This window comes from Peromyscus leucopus, chromosome 2 (genome assembly GCF_004664715.2).
Source record: "Peromyscus leucopus breed LL Stock chromosome 2, UCI_PerLeu_2.1, whole genome shotgun sequence".
NCBI lineage: Eukaryota > Metazoa > Chordata > Mammalia > Rodentia > Cricetidae > Peromyscus > Peromyscus leucopus.
The window spans coordinates 19,561,381-19,584,382 of NC_051064.1; the positions used below are offsets into that span (position 1 = coordinate 19,561,381).

At 43.3% G+C, this 23,002-nt stretch overlaps 1 protein-coding gene across 3 annotated transcripts; it reads right to left on the reverse strand.

Moving 5' to 3' along the window:
• Positions 1 to 222: 222 nt before the first annotated feature.
• On the reverse strand, positions 223 to 19,424 carry Tp53inp1 (tumor protein p53 inducible nuclear protein 1). 3 transcript variants are annotated; one of them, XM_028871581.2, is made up of 5 exons: positions 19,307 to 19,424; positions 10,333 to 10,583; positions 9,328 to 9,685; positions 6,798 to 6,835; positions 4,914 to 4,997 (listed from the first exon to the last, which is right to left on the reverse strand). In XM_028871581.2, the coding sequence occupies exons 2-4, from the start codon at positions 10,439 to 10,441 to the stop codon at positions 6,814 to 6,816; spliced, it is 489 nt and encodes a 162-aa protein (XP_028727414.1). In that variant the 5' UTR covers positions 10,442 to 10,583; positions 19,307 to 19,424; the 3' UTR covers positions 4,914 to 4,997; positions 6,798 to 6,813. The 3 variants fall into 3 exon arrangements, with proteins under 3 accessions (XP_028727412.1, XP_028727413.1, XP_028727414.1); XM_028871579.2 differs by lacking the exon at positions 6,798 to 6,835 and having other exon boundaries at positions 223 to 4,997; XM_028871580.2 differs by lacking the exons at positions 6,798 to 6,835; positions 19,307 to 19,424 and adding an exon at positions 18,866 to 19,233 and having other exon boundaries at positions 223 to 4,997.
• Positions 19,425 to 23,002: the final 3,578 nt, after the last annotated feature.

Sequence of the window (23,002 nt, forward strand, 5' to 3'; positions counted from 1 at the left end):
GAGAGAGAGAGAGAGCTTTGCTGCATAACCCAAGCTGGCCTTATACACGCAGCAATGCTCCTGCCTCAGCAGTTGAGTATGCACCACCATGCCTTTAAAATGAGTATTTACAGTGCATATTAAACAACTTTTTGCACAAGCAATACTAGACAACAAGTGTTTTAAGTAAGTTGTATTACTTTCGAGAGAAAAGACCATGAAGACAAAAGAATCCAACCCATGTTAAGTTAAAGGACGTTTTATTTACTGACAGATTAAACACCGTAACTCCCGGCAGTGCAAAATGCACTGCTGAACCCATGACAAAGAACTGGTGTTAATACACAATGTTTAAGCAATGCTGCACGGGCTTTTGGCAAAGTGCTGTGCTCTTCATTCCGTATAAAACTGACCATCTGTGACCCAATCAGTATAAAAATGTATAAAAACAGAAAAACAATTAGACAGTGGCTCAAGAAAACAAGCTGCCGTTTATGCATAGATTGATGTACAGTATATATACCCTAACCAAAATGTCCCTTTTACGTCTTCAAGTTGATGAGAGAAACAACTGCCCATAAACACATTACAAAGGCACACAGCACAACCTACAATACTTCTTCTCATACCCTGCCTTCAGAAGGCAAATATGTTCACAATTTTACTAGAGGAAAGAAATAAAGCCACTTCTTAAAAATAACACACACAATTATTGACTAAAGTTCAAAGCTGGAGGAAAACAAAACCACACACACACCCAAGGCCCCCAAATACACACCTAACCTCACTAAGCACTGGTTTTTACAAGTTCACCTAGAAAACAATACTAAAACAGGAAAGTACAGAGCCAAACTCATTTAACAGACATTCTTCAATATCACAAGAAAACTTACCAATGATACACAGAACATCACTTAAGTTGCCTTCCTCTGAATAGTAACTTCTCTTCCACATAAAGGATACTGTTTGCCAGTGAGAGAAGACACTTCCTGGTGCATCTGCACCTACTCCTGATGTCTCTCTGCACCTGAGCTGCTTGAATTGGTGTCACATTTCAAGAGAAACTGGCCTATGACAAAGTGGACAACACTGTCATATGTATAGATTTGTTAAATAGACAAGCGTCCGTGCCAAATTTCAACATGAGAATAAGTAGGTAGAGTTGCCATTTATAGTGCATCAGAGGCTGATGGCGTGGAACTACCTAAAGAATTTAAAACAAATAGTATCTATAAGCCTTATAAAATAAAAAGATAACTTCAAGGCAACAATAGAAACATAGTAGTATCTCAGTACAAGGAGCAGTCTCTTCATTGTCTCTACAATAGAAAGAAAAAGGTAGAAACTTTCCCTACTAATCTATTTAAATGTGTCTTCTAGTTGTCCTTCATTCAGTTTTTTCCAACTCAAAAAAGAGAGAGAATAGAGATGATACTCTCCCTTGCTTTTCTGCTTGTTTGTCTTAAGAATATACAAAGACTGTATGCTTCTGTGAGGACAGAGCAAAACAGCAAAGCAATTCAGATTTCAACAGAAGTGAAGACTAATAGCCAGTGTACAGATTTGAGAAGCGAAAACAACAGGCAGGCTTATGAGTCCTGGCAAGTTTTAAGTAAACACTCTTCTCACTAGAACCAAAGAACTGATAAGATAGGGACAATCTGCATGGGAATTGGAAAAATATACACAAAGTTAATGAGTTTGAGATTTTTCTTTTTTTAAACTTCCTGCAATGGGAAGTAAAAATCCAATCTCCTTGCATCTCTGCACCTACTCAACCATACAAATACAAATAGCCACAAGATAAATATGACGAGCTAAGCATCTATATACAGGGCAGAATATAACTCAGGAAATGGTAATTAACGGACTACACGCTCTAAAATGTTTAACACAAAACACAAACTTTGAGGAATGTGGAGGTCCACTGTAAAAGCTAAAAAACATACTCCATGTGTATGGCAGATACACACCATGTATTCCAGACTTTCCAAGCAACATTCTAGGCTATCAGTTTAGAAATGGCCAGAGCTCCTAAATTCAGGAGTCTCACTCTGTTTTGTTTTCAGTGCTGGGGATGGCACTCAGGACCTTGCACACACTAGGCAAGTGCTCCCCACTAAGCTACATCCCCAGCCCTTGGGGTCTTTCTTCTTACTGCCTGTACTTTCAATGAAGTACATTGTAAACCACTAGTAGTTAAAACAGCAAAATGATGATAATCAGTGAGTAATCAACTCAGAAAATGCATTTTGGCCATGTTTCAAAAAACATCTTGTTGTTTTTTGGTTTTCGAGACAGAGTTTCTCTGTATAGCTTTGGAGCCTGTCCTAGAACTCACTCTGTAGCCCAGGCTGGCCTCGAACTCACAGAGATCCGCCTGCCTCTGCCTCCCGAGTGCTGGAATTAATGGCGTGCGCCACCACTGCCCGGCCAAAAAACAGGTTAACATTGTTCTTTGTTATTAGGCTTGTGTCTTACACACAGTAGTTGCCTAACATGTACTGACCAAAAATTTCAATTTTTCAATTCTTATATGTGCCAATTTTAGACATAACTTTAGATTCTCACACAGGAACCACAGTGTGCTACCTACTGTAGGTGATGTGGTTGGTAATCTTAACCCTGAAGGAAAAAAAAATCGCAGTAATTTACGTTTGCTGGTTATTAGGACCAAGGCAAAAACACTAGGCACAGACAAGGCAAATGAAGTCAGTAACTGAAAGAGATGTAAATGTACTTAAGGGATGAACAAATCTAGGGGAAAGTTGTTTAAAAACAACAGAACCACTGCAGTTTAATACACAAATCAGTTCACGCTAGCCAAACAAATTTTAATGGCTGAACTTCCGGCTTGTGGGACACAACTTGCGTGGGACACAACTTGCATGTGACGTAAGGGGGTAGGAAAGGCTTACATGTATTTAGAAGCTTGTGTCCAGAAGACACATAGCTGGTCTATTTTCAAGTTACCAGCAGATGATCCTATAACAAACATGGTGTAAAACATGCAAACCTTCGTGAAAACAAATGACTTCTCAGTTTGACAAGCTTTACAGACTTGGCCCCTAATTAGAAAACAAATAAATAAAGGGGGAAGTCAGTATGGAAAGGTTTAAGGAAGGATGAGGAATCTAGATTCCTGTTCTAAGAGAGACATCCTGGCACTTGTTTCAGCCAGTATAAGACCCTCCACTGTCTAACTGCCGCTCTAAAAGCCTCGCCTTGTCAGAGGAGCACAGCTCTTCCCTGAAAGTCTCCCAGGGTTCCCTGCATCAATCTGCTACAGGGATAATACTTCACACAACAGTATGCTGCTTTTTTTCCTTGAAATTATTTCATAAACAAGTGTTTAATTAGGGTTGCAGAGGAGATAGGGAAATGAGCTCTTTGATTATGCAGGTAATGATATTACTCTCAGTAGAATATGCTTTAAGCTGTAAATGGGTTTTAATTTTCCAGAAAGTTGGTTGCAAGTGTGGTTGGCTCATTAAAACCCATCAAAACTGCTTTTAAAAAGAAGTGACCAGTTAGAGGTAAGAAAATGGACTTTCCTCTACATCAAGTTAACTGGCCTATGTGAGTGGAACCCTGCACCCTGGTCTCATTAGCACCAACCCTGAAGAATAATCATGGCAGAAAGTGTGCCATAGCCTCCCACCACTAGGCTCAATAGAAAGGCCCTGGAAATTCACACAAAGTTCAGTTCTGACAGCTCCACTTGCAATTAGTGTGCAGTCCTCACAACTCTGTGAGGGAGGTAATAAGTATTATTACTCCCCTGCTGTGGAGGAAACAGAGGCCAAAGTGGTTAAAGATTTTGTGAAGTTAAAAAATGAAAGCTCAAGGAAACCAATCCATCAGTCTTCACTTGGATGCTGTAAACGCGCCACCAGAAGTCCCGTCTCCCATGCTTTCCCCTTGGGAGAACAGGCTCCATGTCTGAGGAGTTACCTTGCTTAAGGGCAGACATGAGCATGCAGTTACCAAGTGCCTGGGCAAACACTTGTGCATTTCCAGCTGAGCTGGCAGTTAAGACTCTAGACACCTCCAAATACTGACTGACCGCTCAGTGGGTTACCTACAGACAGATTGCAAATGACATCTCACAGGTCTCATTTTCCCTTTGCATATGAGACAAGTGCTTTTGTCCATGGCAGCTGTAGTATCTGTACCATATTGTGGAGTCACATCAGAATTGTTGAATGCATTTGTACCTGAATTCCACAATAAACTGCAATGAACAATCTGGGAAAAAAAGAACCATACATACAGAATATGTCAAGTTTTCTTTCAGAAGTAAGTTCAGCCATTAATTCCATTATATCCATGGCAAAAATCACTTGTTAATGCTCATGTTAGTGTATAAAAATGTACTCATTATATACAGGAAAGACTTATCAAGTACTGGTCAATAAAGTATATGGCTGACCCTGAGAATAAATTTTTGCTTACACAAAAGATTAAATAATACAAAATTGATAGATGAAATTTGTAAGATACTAACTCATATATACCTTACTATATTTAAAGACCTCTCCAAACACTGTAACTGTATTGATATGTTTCCAAAAATATTCTGAAAAGGTTATTTAAAAGTAATTGTCAGGAGCAAGGCATTATGTGATACAAAGCACAAAATATGGTGGTGATAGTGTCTAGACACACTAGGCAGTTGGTCTTCAGTTGGCTGGAAGGAGACAGCATTTTCATTGTACGCACACACACATCCACATACATGGGCACAAACCCATGGAAACCAACATTCTCAGTAATTGTACTGGCGTGGGCAGGGCTGGTGAACCACCCAGCCACTGTGCTTCATCTGTCGAGTATGGCAATCCCTGGTAAGGTTCTGGCGACGAAGGCCATTTCTGTTCAGAGACTGTCTTTCACTCTGTCCTTTTATCCATTGGGAAGGGCGGAAGCTCCTGGGTTGTTCCAGAAATGCTGCCTGAGCAGCAAGAGCTGCAACACAGCAGTGAATGTGCTCCCCCATTTCACTCTGGGCTTCCATTCTGAAACAGACCAAAGTGGAGTGTGTCAACAACTACTAAACAGGCTACTTCCTTAGGAATTTGGTTTTCTACATTTATTTGTCTCTGGTTGGGTAAGAACTTAGTGCCTCCTGGCTGATGGACAGATTTATATTTTGTGATTGTATTTGCTGCTAGTGGTAGAAGGGAGAAGCCAACTTTTTGTTTTTGTTTTTGCTTTTGAGATAGTGTCTTGTTATTGATCCCAGGCCACCCTCAAATTCACCATTTTCCTGCCTCAGCTTCCACGTTTTGGGATTAGAAATGTGTGTCATAGCTCCTAGGTGAAAAGAACTTTTTTTTTAAGATTTATTTATGTATTATGTATACAGCATGTATGACTGCAGGCCAGAAGAGGGCACCAGATCTCATTACAGATGGTTGTGAGCCACTATGTGGTTGCTGGGAATTGAACTCAGAACCTCTGGAAGAGTAGTCAGTGCTCTTAACCTCTGAGCCATCTCTCCAGCCCGAAAAGAACTTTTAATAGGAATGTAGCATATAATCCAGAGATGACTAAATGGACTGTATATTAAAACTGTGCTCCATACTCTGAGTGAATTTAATATGGTTCTCCAGGAGGAGAATTGATGTCTACTGAACATCTGTGGTTCGGTTTAGTTATCTAAGATAGACTCTCATGCAGATCAGGATAGCCTCAAATTTGCCATGTAGGCAACACTGGCCTTAAATTACTGATCCTCCTGCCTCAGCTTTTCAAGTGCTGGAATTACAGTGTGAGTCACCACAGCCAACTTTTAGCTGTTTAGAAGATATTATCTATTTCATTCTTACTATAATATTAAAATAAAATAAAATTCTCAAATTTGACTAATCAAAAAGCATGTACATCAACAGCACCTTCACAGATGATTTCTGGCTACAAGTAAAATGTCCTAGGTAGCATATGAATCAGCATTTCATAGAAATGTATATAAGGACATTCCTTTAACTTTACATTTTCTAGGTAAAAAAACAAAACGAAACAAAAAAACAATGCCTATTACATGCATCATTTTTTTTATTTATACCACAGGAGGGCATATTTTGGAATGGCATTTACACAACAGTGTTTCAAGACCCTTAAAAATACATATATTGGAACATGGTTGTATACATTAATAACAAAGTTAATTTTCTGCAGTGCTGTGTATTGATCTCAGGCCTCTTGCATAATTGACAAATGCTTGACAGGTGAGCTACATTCCCTCCACAACTATGAGGATGAGGATGAGGACTGAGGGTCTCTAATACAGGCTGGTTTCAAGCTCCCAATGTATCCAGGAATGACCTTGAACTTCTGATCCTCCCACCTCTACTTCTCCAGGACTAGGTTTACAGGTGTGCACCACCAAGTCCAGTTTATTCACTGGCAACTGAACCCAGGTTTTCTTGTGCACCAGACAAGAACTCTACAAACTGAGCTATATCCCAGTTTGAGTTTTAAGATTTTTACCAGTTATTTTATTCAGGAAGGCAGTTACATGTTTTACCTAAAATGGTGGGAGGAAACTGTCTTCATGCATGCAACACACAGAGAACTAAAACAGACCCATTAAGAAATGAACAGAGGGTTGGGTGGCAGTGTAGCTCAGTGGTAGAGTGCTTGTCTAGTACGTACAAGGCTTGATCCCTAGCAATAGGGAAAACAAAAAAGAAACAAGCAAATAGAAAGAAGCTACTATAAACGCAATGGTTTTTAGAAGGCAGGCATTTGGGTTCCTGGTCTCCCTGCTTAGACTGATAACACAGATCATACAGTCTCAAAATGAACATACTTACTCTGTGCCCATGAGTCTTATAAGCAGCTTTTCCTGGCCCTACAAATGTTAAATGGTGAACTATTAAATCACTAGTAAGATTTAAAATGCCATTTTAATTTTACTACTAGGACATGGTCATTTTTCTTTATTAAGACTGATTTACTATGGGCAAATTGAAGACATTACTTAAAATTATGGTATCATAAACATTCACAAACAATGTTTATAAAGGCTAAGATGCAATAAAATGTACACTCTAAAGCCATTATAAGTACTTAGCATCATACTCATGTGGTTTGTACTAATATCCCTGAGGACATACAGAATGGAAGTAATACTGAAAAGCATGGTTTATTGCTTGCTTGGAAAGCAGACTGTTTGCTACATAAATAGTCTTGCCATTTTGCTAACACCTAATTCTACCTTGATTTAGAAATACAAAAACACACTTCTTTTTGAGACAGGGATCTCACTATGTATTCCAGGCTGCCCTTAAACTACTGTTCCTCCTACCTCACCCTCCTAAATGCTACAAGCATGTCACCATGGTTGGCCTTTGATAAATTATTTATAATAGAAAAGTATCTGTTGATCCTACATGTCAATATGTATGATACAGGAATGCAAATCCAATTCCTGTGGCATCTAATATCAAACACTTAACCCCTAAATACAGTTTGGATAAAGATGATTTGGATAAAGCTGAAATACTCTAGAGCTAGGCTCTTCAGGGGAAGATTAAAGTATGATTTGGTAAGAAGAAGTGAAAATTTGGTAAAACACGATGATGAGTATCATGTCTAATAAAATAGTATAGAACCCATTGGATTCAAAGTAAAGATGACAGGTATTGGAATGAGCCCATACAGTAAAAACAACTTAGGACATGCCCAGGGTGTTAATAGTATTCATCTGTGGGTCATGAGGGATGCCATTTCAAATTTTGAAATTTCTGCATATTTAAATTTTTGGCAATGTATGCTATAACATTACTTTGCAAAACTGCCAGTTACATCATGTGTACTTTAAAAATATCAAATACCAATAAATAAACTTACAGTGACCATGTCAGATTAATCATGTTAGATTCTTTTCTTGAAAATTTTTTTTTGAGATTTTACTTATTTCTATTTTGTGTGTATGAATGTTTTGGTTGCATGTAAATAAATCTGTGCACCACGTGCCTGTAGTACCCATAAAGGCCAGAAGATGGCATCATCCCCAGGGCCTGGAGTTACAGTTAGGAGCTGCCATATGGATGCTGGAAATTGAATTTGGGTCATCTCAAAGAGCAGACAGTGCTCTTAATAACTGAGCCATCTCTCTAGCCCCTAGTCATTCTTGGGTTGATTCTTCAGAGATGCAATCAGTAATATTGGGGAAGGATTTTTAAGGACTGAAGAAATCTGCTTAAAGCCAATGTAAAGCAATTAAATCACCACCACCTCCAAACAAGTTATATTTTATGCTTGCAGGTCAGAAGAGGGCAAACAAGTTATATTTTAAATGTTTGTTGGGATGCTGAAAAACACTTAACTCAGCAAAGTTATGGCCTTCAAAAATGTGCCACTTGAAGTCCCAGTTTATGCCTGGTATTACGTAACTGTATAAGAACATGATTTTTGGTTTGGTACAAGTAAGGAAATGTATTTAGCCTTGCTAAAGTGCATCTGTAGTATTGAGACTTGGGAGAGTAGCAACTCTGGAAAGGTTAATGTTGCCTGGGTTTAGTTATTACTCCATAGATGGGAAACAAGCTATATACAGTGGGCCAGTGGAGTCATGGCCTGAACTATCCAAAAAGAGCCTTTTGGATGACAGTGAAGTACTCCAAAGGATCCAGGGAAGGCGTAAGTCAGGGACAATCCTCACAATGTGGTTTGCTATTACAGGCATGACTGACGGGCCAGGCTCTAAGCGGGTGAGATGGAGAGGTGAATCGTCTCAGATGTACTGCTGAAAATGTTCTCTTGATAAAGGCCACAGAGTATCTGGAAGGTTGATTTGTGACACACTAATCTTTACTGACTTCTCTTCCCTGAGCTTACTGGGCCCTCAACTCTCCATTTTGGACTGCCATATGACAACATCACTGCAGTGTGAAATCTGAGGACAATCCTTGGAACAAATACTTGGATTTTCTAGGTTAAGCACCATTTAAGGTGGTTAGCTAAGATATGTGGAAGAAAATAAATTTTTGAGACATATTTTAGGTGAATTTGATACCCTAAATAATCGAGTCTATAATATACCAGAATTATATTCTAATATACTTATCAGAAATACTAGTCTTTTTAAATTTCCCTTCAGTAGCATAATTTTGTAAGTGAGGTAGTTCTCTTTTATACAACTGAGCCATGCTATAATTAATAACCTTATAAAACTCAATCCTGACCTACATGCTGCAATTATAGCCTTGACCATGTTACTTAAGTAAATCTCTAACAATTACTTTTTTTATCTTCCAAAGCCTTAGCTTTGTACTGTGCAGAAATAAACTTTTGCTTAGCACACTGCTGTGCAGAGATTAGGAAGTGCTTGCAACATACCTGGGGCTGCTCGAGTTGTAGTCCTCATTCCCACAGCTGGCCTCACCGAGGCCAGGGCAGGGGTTGTGAACAGCGTACACAGACATGCTGGGGTGTTCAATGAGAAGGTTTTCCATAGGACTTGTTTCCACCTTGATAGTGGTTAATCCACCTGCTGTAAAACATGGGGGAGGGGTGATGAACCAGCTCTCCTCCATTGGGCAGGACTCAAACTGGAGGAAGCAGGAGTCACTGGTATCAGCCAAACACTCCAGAGATGCAGGTAAACAGGAGAAGACTGATGTGTGCTCTGCTGGGGACTCTTCACTGATGTCATCATCTTCCTCCTCTTCCTCGGCTGAGAAACCAGTGCAAGTGTCTAGGTTGTGATCCACATTGCACATGGGAGGATGAGCAGTCAGTTGTGGTAGAGTCATCCAAGTTCACAGTAGAAGAAAGGACAATACTATATTAGAAGATGCTTACAAAGGCAATTTTTGCTTGTAACAATTATAAATTCATTTCCAACCTGTCTGTGTATAGTTATACTGGCACTAAGGAATGGCTTTAGGACTTTATATTCTGGCAGATAAACACAGTATGAGCCCCATGGGTTCCTGTTGTTCATGAGGGTTTCCCATTCAAGTGCCTCTGCTTGCACCAGGCTTTGGGAGTTGCAAAACTGCAAAGTCTGACGTCAGTCAGTTTCACTGACTGGATTGTCTGGCACAAAATGTTTCCTGAAAGTTTTTGGAATGTCCTTATTTATTTACTCTTAAACCTTAAAAATTACATTTAAGAGTTCACACATTCTTTGTATATATGTACACATCCATGTTTGAGTGCACACGAGGGTGTGTGTGTGTAGAGAGAAGCACAAGTGCTTGAGCCAGGTGTGGTGGAGTGTGTCTAGTGAGTGGGCAATGAAGGCAGGAGGACCAAGAGTTTAAGGTTAGCCTTAGCTACATAGCTTAGCTTGCTGGATGCCGTGTGTGTTGTGATGATGAATTGTTGAGTACACCTTACCTATGAAGTCAACAAGAATCCATTCATCATCTTCTTTCTCACTAAATTCTGGTTCTTGGTTGGAAGTAGCAACTTCACCTACAAACATTTTGTTCAGTCTCTGAAACATTGTTAAGGCAAGATTGAGACTTTGGCTGGAAAACTTGATAGCTGAGATTTCAAAACCCTGTCTTCAGTTGGCCTGATGGCACAGCCAGGAGATTAAAGTGCAGTGTTTCTCCAACTTAGGTGAAGAACAAGAGTCGTCATCCCTAAAATAAAACAGAAAAAGTTGTTTATTTGTATTTGTTGTGAGGATTTTTGAGACAAGGTTGGCCTTGACTCCTAATCCTCTCGCTTCTACCATTGGTGCGAGGTGCTCATCCTCCCCACCCCTTATCCTGCTGTTTTGTGTTCTTCATGTATGACTTCAAGCCTCATATTTGAAATCTATAAGAATAGCATAGTTTAGCTTTGGAAATAACTGTTACGGGCATGGGGAAATCCACACTGTAGAAACCTAACTGCAAGACCTGGGGCTGGCAACAAGAGTCTGTGGGGTGGTTCAGGAGTCAGTGTGTATATGGGACTCAAATCCTGGTTTCCCCCTTCACTTTACAGCTTAGGCAGATGGGGCTGGAGGGGTAGATATGGTCAAGATCACTGGTGGTTCTTGCAGTTCAGTTTCCAGCACCCACATGGTCATTTACAACTCTGGTGGTTAGAATGAAAATGGCCCCAGGCACAGGCTCATAGGAACTGGCTATTGGGAGGTGTGGCCTTGTTGGAAGAAGTATGTCACTGGGGCCAGCTGTGAGGTCTCAGAAGCTCAAGTCAGGCCTAGTGTAGCTCTCATTCTTTTCCTGCTGCCTGCAGATCCAGATGTAGAGCTCTTAGCTACCTCTCCATCACCATGTCTGCCTACACACCACCATGCTTCCTACCATAATGAAAATGGACTGAACCTTTGAACTGTAAGTCAACCACCTCAATGAAATATTTTCCTTTATAAGAGTTGCTTGGCCATGGTGTCTTCACAGCAGTAGAAACCCTAATGAAGACAACAACCATCTGTAACTCCAATTCCAGGGGATCTGACAGCCTCTTCTGACCTTAGAGGGCACCAGCATATACACAGTACATATACATACATGCAGGCAAAACACTTACACATATAAAATAAAGAAACCCTAAAACACAGAAACTTAGGAAGATGACCAGTGAGGTGGCTCTGTGGTAAAGGCACCTGCTTCTGAGTCTAGGATGTAAGTTTGATCCCCACAGGTGGAAGGAAAAAAGCAACTTACACAGGTGATGCTCCCACCTCCACCCATGTGACACACAGACACACATTGTCTTTAAAAAGACTTAAGAACAGTTTCAGTTTCAGTTGGTTATGGCTCCTGCCTCTGGTAGTTCTGGTAAGCTCTAAATAGGAAACCCAGCTTGTTTTTATCTAAGCACAGAGTTACAGATATAAGTGCCTATATCTACCTGGCTACCAATAGCACAGTAAATGGAAAACACATCAAGAAGAATTTTTAGTTTTTTTTCTTCGAGATTATCTTTTTTTGCTACCTCCTACCAGCTCTGAAGCCACTTGGTCCCTTGTCCAAACTACCAGCAAGTTCTGTGGACTCAGGCTACACAAATAGCCTAAATCTACTTGCTATTCATAACTCTCATTCTACTCCAGGCCACAGCATTCCCTGATCTACTCTTGTTAAGTGAGATTATACAGGCAGCATGCTTAGCAAGTCTTGACACAGAGTTCCCTGGATAGGGCAACTGTGGTTCTACAAAGAGTGAGTGAGTCCCTACTACGTCTAAGGCCTAGTGCTGAGCACAGGGGAACAACAGTGAGCAAGAACCACACAGGAAGTGAACCAGTGTGTACAATTACTGAGGGAGCAGAGAGAATTACCAGATGGTCCTCAGACCTCCCTGGTGCAGCTCTCCAGTAAATAACATTGGATAGCTGAGAAGATCCGCAGTGGAGAAGGAGCCAACAGACACTATGGAAGCCTACGTCGAGCATGGCATTGCCCAGATGGCTCAATATCCAGAGGGTCAAAGGGACAAGCTGGGACCATTTCCTGCAGGACCTTATAGGGAAGAAATTAAGAGAAACCTGCAGGGTGGTGGTGGCGCACGCCTTTAATCCCAGCACTCAGGAGGCAGAGCCAGGCAGATCTTGGTGAGTTCGAGGCCAGCCTGGGCTACAGAGTGAGATCCAGGACAACCAGCGCTGCACAGAGAAACCCTGTCTCGAAAAACCAAAAAAAAAAAAAAAAAAAAAAAAAGAGGAGGAGGAGAAGAGAAACCTAGGCATGGAAATACTATCTGTAACCACAGCACTTGACAGACTGACAAGAGGATCCATATTCCTCGGCCAGTTTGGGGTACATAGTGAAATCCTTTTTTTTTTTTTTTTTAAAGCTCAGTGGTTACAAGCTCTTTTTTTTTTTTAAGATTTATTTACTTGTTTGTTTGTTTATTTATTATGTATACAGCATGTATGACTACAGGCCAAAAGAGAGCACCAGATCCCATTACAGATGGTTGTGAGCTGTCATGTGGTTGCTGGGAATTGAACTCAGGACCTCTGGAAGAGTCAGTGCTCTTAACCTCTGAGCCATCTCTCCAGCCCGTGAAATCCTATTTTTAAATAAATAAGTAAAAGGGGTATCATCAGGAAGAACCAGATTCTGGATAAGTTGGGTCATAGTGGGACCATTTAGAGGGCAGGGATACCACACAAAGTACAGGATGGATGCTACTATGCTGAGTTAGGGGAAGTGCATGGTGACACAGCTAGAGATGTTAGGCAGGAGAACACAAGTTTGGGGGTGTGGCTTGGCTAGCAGTGCAAATGTAGGAGCTGTCAATGCAAGAGGAATGACAACGGGCGCTTGTCTTTTTTTTTTTTTTTTTTTTTTTTTTTCTTGTCAACAGGTTTAGCCCAGGTTGCCTTGGAACTCATAGTGATCTTTCTGCATCAGCTAGCTAGGATTACATACATGAGATACAAAGCCCAGCTCACTTTCAAAATCATTTTCACTTAAGAGAATAGTTGAGTTGCTGCTAACAATATGGTGCCATTCTCTATGTATAGAATAGACTGCCACAACTATTTGGCACACAAAGATAAAACATCTCAAACAAATGACATTAAGACACTCTGTGGTTGTAATGCACCATCCTCAGTCATTAATTATTAAGTGTGGGTAAACAGGAAATGTCACTTGCATAACCAGTTTTCTTGAAACCTTCTGGGAAACAGCATGCTCAGATCATGAGGGCTGCATGCTAAAAGGAGAAATTAATAGAAAAGGTGGACTGTGCAGTCTGCCTGAAAACAAAGGATGAGTCCTTATGAGGTTGGGTGCATGTGAAGGGTTTTGAGCATGTAAGAATGGGGACTAAAGATACATTTTCAAGCATTTCCAGTGTCTCTCCGGTTATGAGGGCAGACAACAGCCCAAGCACAGCTGTGCTGCAGAAGCTTAGAGAGCCCTCACCATTGTCCTGAGTGTAAGGCTCCTGCTGTCTGTGTGCTCTCATTAGCTAGAGCTGCTGCAGAGTCGGGAGAACTTTACAGGGGCCTCTTCAGTCATCCTGAGTGAGAGCCTTGTCCTCCACTTACCTGGGGACAGGGCACTGGGACTTGGGCCTTATCAGTGGCTACAAAGCCACAAAATGTGGCTGGGTCAAGGCTATTGGGGCAGCTGCAATCTGCCCCCTTTGGCTACAGCCTGTAGTATCTGGACTCTGCCACAGACAGGCTACTCCTGAAGATCTCTGTGAGACACAGCACAAGTCACACGCTTGTTGTCTTGACGTCAGGGGTCACATTTCTCTCCAAGGACCAGCAGTGGGAAGTAAAGAACTTGTCTTCCGCTCATGGAGTCACTGCTGGTATTTACTGGCACACCTGGGAGCCTTGAGAAGGACTCAGAATGGAGTCCTGGGAAGAGGTGAGGGTGCTAGTCTAGGATCCAGCAGGGGAAGCTCTGGCACTACCCTGGGTGGCTGGAACTGTGTGAATTAATCCTTGTGAGCCTCAGTCTCACTGAGAAAAACAGGAGGAATGGACAGGATTGCCTCCACAAGGGTCCACAACTAATATAATCATAATGTGAAGATGCTCTAACTATATATGAGGCTTTCTAGCCTACCTTCTGTAGGTATTGCCAGGGACAACCAGGTGCTAGAAAGTAGAACCCTGGACACCAAACTCCATCAAGGCTACCACCAAATACATCAGATAAACCATCCTATGTATTTTACTTCTGTGACCAAGACACTGAATTTTAACTTTTAAAACTGTTCTGTTGGGTAAAAAAGATTTTTAATTTTTTTTGGGGGGGGGACTTTTTTTTTTTTTCAAGACAGGGTCTTACTATGTAGCTCTGTCTGTCCTGGAACTCACTATGTAGACTAGACTGGCCTTAAACTCACAGAGATCTGTCTGGCTTCTGCCTCCTAAGTGCTGGGATTAAAGGTGCCACCATCGCCCGGGTAAGATTTTTAGTTGTTAATTATGTGTGTCCACAAAGCCATAGGTGTGGGATCCTCCTGGAGCTGGAGTTGCAGGCAGTGGGCAGCCACCCTGTGGTTCCTAGTAATCAAACTCTGGTCCTCTGGAAGAACAGTATGCTCTTAAAAGCTAAACTGTTGCTAGTCCCTTTTTTTTTTTTTTTTTTTTTTTTTTTTTTAAAGAGTGGGCTTTATTATGTATGTAGCCCTGGGTAGCCTGAAACTTTCAGTGTAGACCAGGTTAGCCTCAAACACACAGGAGACCCATCTATCTCCGCCTCCACAGTCCTGAGATTAAAGGTATACACACCATACCCATTACGCGGCGGCGGGCGGTGGTGGTGGTGGTGGTGGTGGTGGTGGTGGTGGTGGTGGTGCACGCCTTTAATCCCAGCACTCGAGAGGCAGAGCCAGGCAGATCTCTGAGTTGGAGTCCAACCTGATCTACCAAGTGAGATCCAGGACAGGCTCCAAAGCTACACAGAGAAACCCTGTCTTGAAAAACAAAAAGAAAAACAAATTTTAAATTTTAACCCACTTAAATAAACTGATATTTGAGTCAAGCTGCAGAAAACTTTCAGTAATGTCTAGAACAAGTACCATATGTGAGCCTCCTTTTTCAACTGTAAACTCTGGTAACTAAAAGCCAAGTCAGGCAGGGAGTATTCTCGCTTTTGCCAGCCAACTTCTCCTTTGTGTACCCAGTGAACTATTCTTCGTTTGTTTGTTTTTCGAGACAGCATTTTCTTTGTGTAGCTCTGGCTGTCCTAGAACTCACTCTGTAGACCAGGCTGGCCTCAAATTCACAGAGATCCACCTGCCTCTGCCTCCCGAGTGCTGGGATTAGAGGTGTGTGCCACCATTGCCCAGCTCAATAATCTATTCATAAAGCAAAAATCTAAATATAGTTTAATTATTTCCAGTGAGGACTTTGCATCTGATTATGCTACTCATATAAGGTATATACTGGAATGTACTTGAAAAATTTTTGTACTGAAAACATTATCTCAATAATTTTACATCAATTACATGTTAGTGTAATGATGTTTTGATAGTTATGGTTAAATAAATTATGCTAATAAAATTTCATTTTCCCCTTCATTTAAACATAGCTACTAGACGGTGGTGGCGCCACCTTTAATCCCAGCACTCGAGAAGCAGAGCCAGGTGTATCTCTGTGAGTTCGAGGCCTGCCTGGGCTACAGAGTGAGTTCTAGAAGAGGATCTGAAGCTACACAGAGAAACCCTGTCTCGAAAAACATAAATAAATAAATAAATAAATAAATAAATAAATAAATAAATAGAAAATTTAAACATCCACATAGGACAGTGCTATTGTAAAAAAGAAAAAAAAAATTTTCCTAGGGGGCTAAAGAGATATAGGTAGGCAGTTAAGAGTGTATGATGCCTCCCAAAGGGATTAGAGTTTGATTCACATTGCTCACATCAGGTGACTCACAGCTGCCTGTAACTCCAGCTACAGATGGCTCCACACCTTCTTCTGGCCTCTGCAAGTGCTTTCATGCATGTTCCCTGTCTCCGTCTGTCTCTGTACATGTGTGATAAAACTTTTTTTTAAAGTCTTCCAAAGCTTTAACACCCTATTCTCCCACCGATGACCCAGAGAATGTCCTTCATAATTGTCACTATTCTTTTTACCTTAATACCTACTAGAGATGTTAGCTCCTGAGGAGAGCAGGTTCTATGTGGAGACAAATAGAAAAAGCAGGGCTTTAGAGTTTCCCCATACAGTCAGTGACACATTTATAACTCTAGGGCAGTAGTAAAACTATAATGGAAGTTTCAGAGAAAACATGAATCCCCAAGAGGACAGACTGACAAATATAGCTGTGGAATTTAGCGAAGAGGCCAGAGAAGCTGGAGGAGGCAGCCTGCTGCTCTGAGCTACTTGGAAGCCTCTGGGTAGGAAAGAAACAAATTTTGGCCCAAGTATTGATCAAGGCAGATTTACCCATTGCTGCTTGCCTGCTTTAAAATACCTCCATCCTCATATCAAAAATGGTATCTTTTTCTTAATAAGATGAGCAAAACCACATCATAGAAGTTGAGAAAATGGGGATGGATTCTAGTCCACCACCTTGCTCAATCATTGCTAGCATCTGGCCCTGTTTCTCTTAGTTGCCCCCCCCATAGGCATAATTTAAAAAAAAAGTCATCTTTGTTTTGTTTTGTTTTTTGAGACAGGGTTTCTCTGTGTTAACAGCCCTGGCTGTCCTGGAACTCACTTTGTAGACTAGGCTGGCCTCCAACTCAGGGACATGCCTCCCAAGTGCTGGAATTAAAGGTGTTCGCCACCACCATCCTGCAAGTCATTATGTTTTCAATTTAACATTTTGTCCTGTTTTTCACATCATATGAGTAGAAACCGTTTTGTGGGCACAGAAAGTGGCTGAGTTTACTTGTGGGTAAGAATATTCTCCTTTGAGAACTTACAGTTAAGTTAGCTTGTAAGATCTTGCTGGCATGCCTTTCTCATTTTTGAGATGCATTCTTGGGGAAAGAGTTGAACTTGGTCCTTCTACAGCGTGTGGATTAGGTATTTACATGCCTCTTGCTGCTTCAGTTTTCCCATCCTTAACATGAGAATGGCAGCTACCCTCTTCTCAGGAGCAATTTCACAGCAGCAGCCTGGTGAATAGCAGGCAGGCTCACAGGGGAACTAAGCAGGTCAGTTATAGTATCTTTGGGTCTGGAGTTTTTTCCTCTAAAGGCTCGTATATATGTGTAGGACTAACTAGTCTTATACTAGTTAACTAGAATTACAATTTGCAGAATGTTTTATGGTATGTGATAGGCAGTTGAAATATTTATTTGTCTTGTGATGAAGAAACCGAGCCCCAGAAATAAAAATCACTTGCTCAAAAGCAAGAGAGCTGGTATCCAGAGGCAGCGGCAGGGTAGGAGTCCTTCCAGCCCGGTGCCTTTTCCCTGTACTTGATCTCCAGCTCCTTCTGTCTGTTTCTAAAAACTTCACAGACACTTTTCAGTTGTTTCGGCTGCCAGCAGGCGGCTCCAAAAACATTTACAGATTAACAACAACAACAAAAGCACCCACAAGTTTGAAGAGTGCAGTTGTGGCTCCTTGGCAGTTTTGAAATACTAGCTGGCTAAACATATCAGTGGAAAGCATCCTAAAACTATTTCTCTGGGCCAGCAGGGTAGCTCTGCAAGCATCTGCTGGCAAGCCTGATGACGGGAGTTGGAGCCCCAGAATCTACATGGTGGAAGGAGAGACCTACTAGTTCAGACGCTAATACAAGTGTTTGCTCTTTTGGCCTGAGACAAGGGCTGGCCTTGAACTCCTGATTCTCACACCTCCACCTTCCTAGCACTGGAATTACAGGCGTGGGCCACCAAGCCTTGGCTTCAGTTCAAGTAATTTGAAAACCAATTTTGAACTAAAAAAAAAAACAACAACAACCAAAAACCCACCAAGCCAAGAACGTCGTCTTGGCTCGTTCCACCTCGACTCTATTTAGCTAATTTACAAGGAGATTATTCCCCTGTGGACTCATCGCCTCCTGTCCCAAAGTCTGAAGACAGTGGGCAGAGAGCAGTTAGGTTGGTAATTCACTGCTTGTTAAGCTTGACTTGAAAGCAGCCATTCTCAAGAGAAATACACTAGGAAGCAGAAAAGAATACAAGACTGGAGGAGAAAACAAAAGACCTTGATCATAAAAATTAGGCCATGGTTTCCAGCAGAGCCTTTGAAAATTATAGTTTCGAATGATAGTGGCTGAGGCTGAAAAGGCCCTGGTGTTTTTCACACCTGCCAATGAAAAGTATTACAATCACCAGGCATGTGATTGCGGGATCTTGGACATCTGTAATGATGTCGGTTCAAAAAGCCAAGAGTCACACTCCTCTCTTTAAAACTGCTAAGCATTCTGAAGGGCTCTTTCAGCCAGGACCGCTGAAGTCCTTAGGAGTTACAGGTGGAAAGGGGTCCCTTCTCCCTTAATCTACTCTGAACTTTTACACGGAGTAAACGTACCATGAAAAGAGACGCAAAAAGGAGGAATTGCACGTGAAATCCCTCTGCAAATAGTAAACACCGTTTCCTTTTAATTGGCTGTGTGGCCATCAAAATTACTTAATCTCCCTGTGCCTCCAAGTTTCCTCCGTTTAAGTAAGCAAAGCTGGCCTCACGGGGCGGTCGCGACGGTCTGAGATGAAGTGTTCAGAGGCCACAGCAGTCCCGGCACACCCCAAGTGCCAGCGACCAAACTGACCGGGACCGGAGGACGGGAAGTGCTCTCCCCACAGGTGCGGGCGGGCTCGGGGATGCGAGGTCAGGAGGGGCCGGGGCGGGTCTCCGGGTAACGGAGCGGGCTTCCCGTCACCCGCCGGTCCCCGGGGTCGCCGTGCGCGTCCCGGCAGGGAGGGGGCGGTGGGGAAGGCAGGGAGCGGGCTCCCCTCCGCCGCCGGCACTTACGTGAGGCGGGCGGACGGCGGGCGGGCGGGCGCTGAGGTAGCTGCGGCGGGCCGGCTCCTGCGCTGCGGTGGCTGCCCTGGCGGCCGCCGGCCCGTCCGGGTCCTTTTGTTGTTGTGCAGCTCTGGGAACAGCTGATCGGCTCCCGGCCCCGCCCCGAGCCGCGCCAGCCCCGGGCCGACCAATGGGCTGCGCGGGGGCCCCCCGGGGCCGCTCTGCGAGAGGTTGTCACTAACGCACGTGACCTGGCATCCGGCCCGCGGCGCGCCCCGGGCAGAAACAAGCCCGGGCAACAAAGCGGGAGCCCGAGCTCTCGGGGCGAGTGGGAGGAGGGGAGAGAGCGGGGGCCGGGGAGTGGCCGAGTTGGGAGGCAGCGAGAGCGAGGGGGGCAGAGCCCGACCCCCCAGCCGCTTTGGCGGAGTGAGGAGCTCCAAGGGTGGGCACGAGGCACTCAGAGCCCCTTTTCTCTGAGGGGTGGTTGGGATACCAGTTGCTCCTCTGGCCGGTGTAGAGGTAAAACAATAGCCGTGGTGCTGAAGGCAAACCCCCCGCTGGGCCTCAAATAACGTGGGATGCGGGTGTTCCACTCATTCCCCCCCCATCCTTAGTGAGACCAGAAGCCAGGGCCTCATCTGTTTTAGGAACTTCAACGGGGCGCTCATGGTCTTGCCCCTAAGATTCTGCCTATGGGCAAGGCTAAGCCTGGCAGAGGAGGCCCCCAGTGGAGGCCTGAAGGCCTCTAGCTTCCGAAAAGAGGAACCCTGAGTAGAGAATTAGCTCAGTTTCTTCTCCAGGGGTATGCATCTCTCATGTGACCTGAGGAGGTTATGACCTGTCTTGTTTATATGCCTGAAAAATGTAGACATTCACATGAGACCTACCTACTCACCAGCTATTTATAGTGAGAAGGAAATGAGACACTGCATTTATAAAGGGTTTCCAAAGCAAAGCTCCACTGCGCATATATAGGCGGGTTAACTGGCAGTGGGAGAGTCATGTTGATGTGAGCCCAAGTGGTCTGTCTCTAAGGACCAGCAGCTAGACCAGTGGTTCTCAACCCCTTTGGGAGTCCAACGACCCTGAAAGGGTCCCCTAAGACCATTGGAAAACACAGATATTTACATTATGATTCATAACAGTAGCAAAATTACAGTTATGAGGTAACAATGAAAATAATTTTATGATTGGGGGCCACTACAACATGAGGAGCTGTGTGAAAGGGTCACAGCGAGCCAGACAGGCTATAGATAGATAAAGAAGGCAAATGTCTGACTTCTTCCCCTTCTCTTGACCTGAGACAAAGACCCGGTGTGCTTTTTCTCCTGCCCACAGAGCTTCCCATCTCAGCGATTAGTCCAGGCTGGTCAGGTATGTTCAAGGTTGGTCCTGAACATGTTTACTGGAAACTGTGGTCCTTTCAGCTCCCCTTTGTCTAATTTACCAACCCAAAATTAGAGGAGAGGGACCCATTCCAGGCCACCAAGAACATTTAAAACATCCAGCCTTCCAGGGAAAATGGATTTTGATCCACAAGTCCCTTCTCTGGTCTGCCGTGAGTCAGGGAATTGTCTGGTACTCAGGTAATGATCAGTATGTGTTGGTCATTTGACCTTACATGCTTCAAGGGTGTAGTCTGTGCAGTCTGCACTTGAGATTTTGGCAAATCAGGTTCTTTTCTCTCAAATGCTATTGATACGTTAGGAGCTCCGTCATCTCTTGTTTCCTGTTAAGAATCCATCTAGAGGTCATCTTCCCATTTAGAACCAAAACTTACTAACAATTATAAAAGTCTAGTTTTTTTTTTTTAATCAAAAATACTTACTTTGTCCAGCTTAATAAGTTTGTTACCCCTAAAGGCAGTGTATCAAAGCATACAATACCTTATTAGGACAGAGTAAACCTGAGGTAAATGATTCTAACAGAGGTAGCCATCATAACATCTTTCCATCACGAAATGGAATCTGTCCTCCACCCCATACACATACACCTTGAATCTGGGCTAGCTCTGGGACTGCCTTGAGTCACACCGTAGACTATGATGATTTCCAGGACTTACACTTCTGAGCAGTAAGAAAAGCTGGCGGTCTCTGCTTTCTAGTCTAGAAGACAGCCATGTGACAGGGCAGACGTCAGTCGTGCTGTGAGGAAGGTCAAACTGTGTGAAGAGTCACGTGATAAAGGATGCCTGGCCAGGCCCTGGGTACAGTCCATCCAAGCTGAGGTCCAGACAGGAGAGAAAAAGGCCGTGCAGGCAATCCCAGCCTCAGCATACCACCATGTGAAATGTGGAGATAAGCTGTCTCCACAGAGTCCTGCCAAAATGGTGGAATCCTGAGCATCAAATGATTGCTCTTTTTTCTTTCGTTTGTTCGTTCGTTCATTTGTTCTCTCTCTCTCTATTTATTTTATTATTTTTTTTAGAGTCTCTTGTAGCCCCAGCTGTCCTCCAACTCACTGTGTAGCCCAGGCTGGCCTTAAACTCCTGATCCTCCTGCCTCTGCCTCCCAAGGGCTGGGATCACAGGCATGTGCGACTATACCCAGCGAATGTTCAAATGCAGGAGGTTTGCTGTTTCACTTCTTGTTTGTCAGGATTGAAGCAGAGCCTTTTTCTTAAGATAGGAAAGAAATCTACCTCTGTATCTGTGAAGGGGCCCCAAAATAGCTTGACCACACATCAGCCATGACAGGCTTAGGGGCCTAGAGACAGCTTCTGTGACCGGCTTACTGGCAGCCAACACCCAGATCCAGGAAAAGCCTTAAGCTGATACCACCCAGGGATCTACCCAGGGATCTACCCCGGGTGAGGAAGTACCTGACATCCCAAACATTCCAACCATTGGATAAGGTGACCAGATGTCCTTGAGTCTAGCACACACCTATTTTTTGTTTTACTGATACCCCTAGACAATTGTTAGCCAATCAGGGTCCTGGATCCTGGAAATCCCCTCACCCCAACCTCTGCCATGATAAAAACTCTGCCCCACCTGAGCTCGGGACTCTCTGCTCTCACTGCTGTGTTGCCAGACAGAGGGACCAAGCTCTGGAGCTTGAAATAAAGGCTCTTTGCTTTTACATGCGGGATTTGGTCTCCGTGGTAGTCTTTTGGGGGTCCCCGATATCTGGGCATAACAATATCCCCAGCCCTTGGTGCAGTTTTTAAAACAACAGATGACCAAAATCGAAAATGAAAAATCAGAAAGCCAGTAGAGAGAGGTAGCACACATCTGTAATCTTTGCTTGGGAGGTGGAGGCAGTAAGGCTAGGAGCTCAAGGCGTCTTCCAGGTCGAGGTCTCTCTGGTCTACCAGAGGCCTTGTCTCAGACAGCCAACAAACCAAACCCAAGCAGAAACAACAGAAACCCTACAGCCACCAACAGCAGCACATCCCCAAAAGGCCCATCGCAGGCTCTCCATCTCAAACTTAACAAGTTCTTTGTTTTGTTTTTTCCATCAGACCCAGTATGTTAGCAAGGCCCTGGGTTCAACACCCAGCACCGCAGAAGAAAAGGAAAACCAAATCTTATCTCAGGCATCTCATGCTCTGTTTACTCTTGCTGATTTATGATCTTACCAGCTGGTAATTGTTTATTCCTGTGATGTACCACAAAACTCGGGGTGAATGGTTGTTTGTGGAAAGTGTCTATGTCTGTTCCTGTGAGGGAGGAGTACTTTATCACCGACATTGTCTGGAAGTGTG